We start from the raw sequence: 2,484 nt of genomic DNA, 5'->3' as shown, positions 1-2,484 counted from the left end.
AATATTTAGTGGAGTCAGTCAGGCTTACTGTGTAATTGATTTTGTTAACATTTCGCAGCCTTGTAAGGTGGAGAAAAGCAGTTCAGTGATAGCTTGAGCCAGGGCTGAGGCTAGTCCACATGGGTGCAGATCATTTGAGTGAGAACACACACAAAGTGAGGGGGCAGCTAAGAGATTAGTTTGGTCAACTCAGTGCTCCAAACTGCGTACAAATGAAAAGATTAAGCAGTGGGGTAAAAGAACCACGGATAATGAAGGCACAAAGAGGGTTTTTGTGAAAAGAGTAGGTGTAACATGAATGAGAAACCGGATTATTCTAGGTGAAGGGCACACGATTCACACCTCAGATGTGAATGGCTACAGAATAGTAGCAATAAAGGCACTGGGAGTTGTGGCCATCAAAAGAGAGAAGATAGGGGGCCTGCCCCTTAGCTCAGTTCTTTAACTGGCTGCTTCAACAAAGCAGTCAGGCTCAGGTTACTGTGGTTAGATCCCCACAACACAAGACAGCCAGTCATGCCTTGAAGGCATTCGGAGCAAAAAAAAAAAAACACACAAAAGAGAGAAGATAGTTGTTTGGGTTTCACACACAGACACAGAGCTCAGCCGTGCTGGTGGCAGAAGATGAGTGTAGAGAGAAGTCCAGCATCTCAGAGACATAGTAGAAGGACCAAGAGGTGACTGCATGACAAAATGAAAATGAGACCAAGCCACGCAGTGCAGAGATTTGTAAGAGGACTGGAAAGTGCTCAGCCTGGAGACAGCTTGGGAGGAGAGCGGAGCCCAGTGAGAGAAGTGTGGGACATGTCATGAAAGAAGGGTTGATGGTTTTAGTTTGCTGCGTTTCCTTGAGGCCATATTTGACTTTCCCATGATTTGTTGCTGTTTTCCTCTGTCCCCTCAGACCTTCCGCGTAGTGCCTCCCATGTGCATCACTAAGCCAGAAGCTGATTTTGCAGTGGAAGTATTTCGTTCTGCCTTAATCCAACACATGGAGAGAAGAGCTAAGTAACATGTTCAGAAATAATAAATCACAAGCCTCAAGAATTCCTACTTATGTGCAAGGATGATTCTGACCAGGTTCAGAACTGCTGATGCTTGAATAAAACCTGCAGCCCTGCAGCCTCATTGTGCAAGACATGGTGACCTGCCTGTCCATCATGCTTTAACAGAGCCCCTATTCACGTAAGACTCCATCCTTCTGGGAAAGGATCTCCATCTTTAGCTTGCAGAATAAGTCCCAAATTAGTTTAGTGTAGTTACAGTAATTTGATTGTTTTGCGTTAATCGCTTTATGCATGAATATGTGGCTGTGTGTGTGTGTGTGTGTGTGTGTGTGTGTGTGTGTGTGAATTATTCCTAAACAAAAAATCTTCTGCTAGAGGCCCTTCTGGTAAAGGCTTCTTTGCCCTCTACTCTTCAGATCAGGAAGGTGTCTTATTGTTACACTGTAAACATCATACATCCAGATGGGCGACCTAAATTCAAGAAGTACAAATTAAAACAACAGGGAGATTCCATCTCACCCCAGAAAGAATGACTAATGTCAGGAAGTCAGCCAATTAACAGATGCTGGAGGGGCTGGAGGGTGGGAAGGAAGTCTTCTTCACTGTTGGTGGCAGTGCAGACTGGTACAACCACTATGGGAATCAGTGTGGAGATTCCTTAAAAAGCTAGGATTGGCGATCCCATTCAGGCCAGCTATTCCACTCCAGGGAATTTTTCTAGAATATGATTTCCTGAAAACATCATACCACAGCAATATATATGCAACCAGCACAATTTATCATAACTAAATCCTGGAAACAACCCCAGATGCCCATCAACTAAAGAGTGGATTAAAAAGATGCAGTATTTTTACACAATGGAGTGCTATTCATCTATAAAACAGGATAAATTTGAGTCTTTGGTCAGTTAATGGATGTAACTAGAGACAATACTCTTAAGTGAAATAAATCAGATCCACTTGTGCAAATGTTGCATTGTCTCCATAGTGTGAGAAGTTTAAAGAGAAAATGGAAATGTGAAGGGTACAATAGATAGTGGGAAAAGGGAATGAACTTACTCAAAAGAGAAGAGTTACTTAGTTGAGGAGAAGGACAGGAGAGGATGGTTTGGACAGCGGTACTGTGGATTCATGTTGGTTTGTGGAAAAGGAGCAGATAATGCTTAATTTGTTTTGCCTTCTTTTTTCAATTGTTCGTCCTTTTCTCTTCTTAATTTCTTATATATTTCTTTCTTCCAATTTTGCTGCATATATCTGGTAATATGAATAACTGGTCGGAGACAACACAGTGCATCACAAATACTGTGAAATTCATATTACTTTAAGTGAAATTCTGTATCACTTGTAACTTTTCTGTTTTAATACTATTTTGTACTCTCTCTTAAAAATTAAAAAAATAAGATGGGAGACCTAGAACCACATTAGCTGCCTGGTGAGCATGAAGATACAGCCTAGGAAGATAGAAAATGATCAGCTGG

General features: G+C 41.7%; 1 protein-coding gene across 2 annotated transcripts in view; it reads left to right on the top strand.

Moving 5' to 3' along the window:
* Agxt2 (alanine--glyoxylate aminotransferase 2) overlaps positions 1-1,138 on the top strand; it is a 48,155-nt gene extending 47,017 nt beyond the window's left edge. For both annotated transcript variants that reach the window (XM_023707470.1, XM_004647197.2), the window contains exon 14: positions 905-1,138. In XM_023707470.1, the coding sequence (XP_023563238.1) occupies positions 905-1,012 (108 nt within the window). In that variant the 3' untranslated portion in view covers positions 1,013-1,138. The remainder of the gene's footprint in view (positions 1-904) is intronic.
* The last annotated feature ends 1,346 nt before the right edge of the window (positions 1,139-2,484 follow it).

The sequence above is a fragment of the Octodon degus genome, unplaced genomic scaffold (assembly GCF_000260255.1).
Source record: "Octodon degus isolate 3935 unplaced genomic scaffold, OctDeg1.0 scaffold00293, whole genome shotgun sequence".
Classification (NCBI taxonomy): domain Eukaryota; kingdom Metazoa; phylum Chordata; class Mammalia; order Rodentia; family Octodontidae; genus Octodon; species Octodon degus.
The sequence above is the reverse complement of the archived record's forward strand: the minus strand, read 5'-3'. Positions and strand labels throughout refer to the sequence as shown.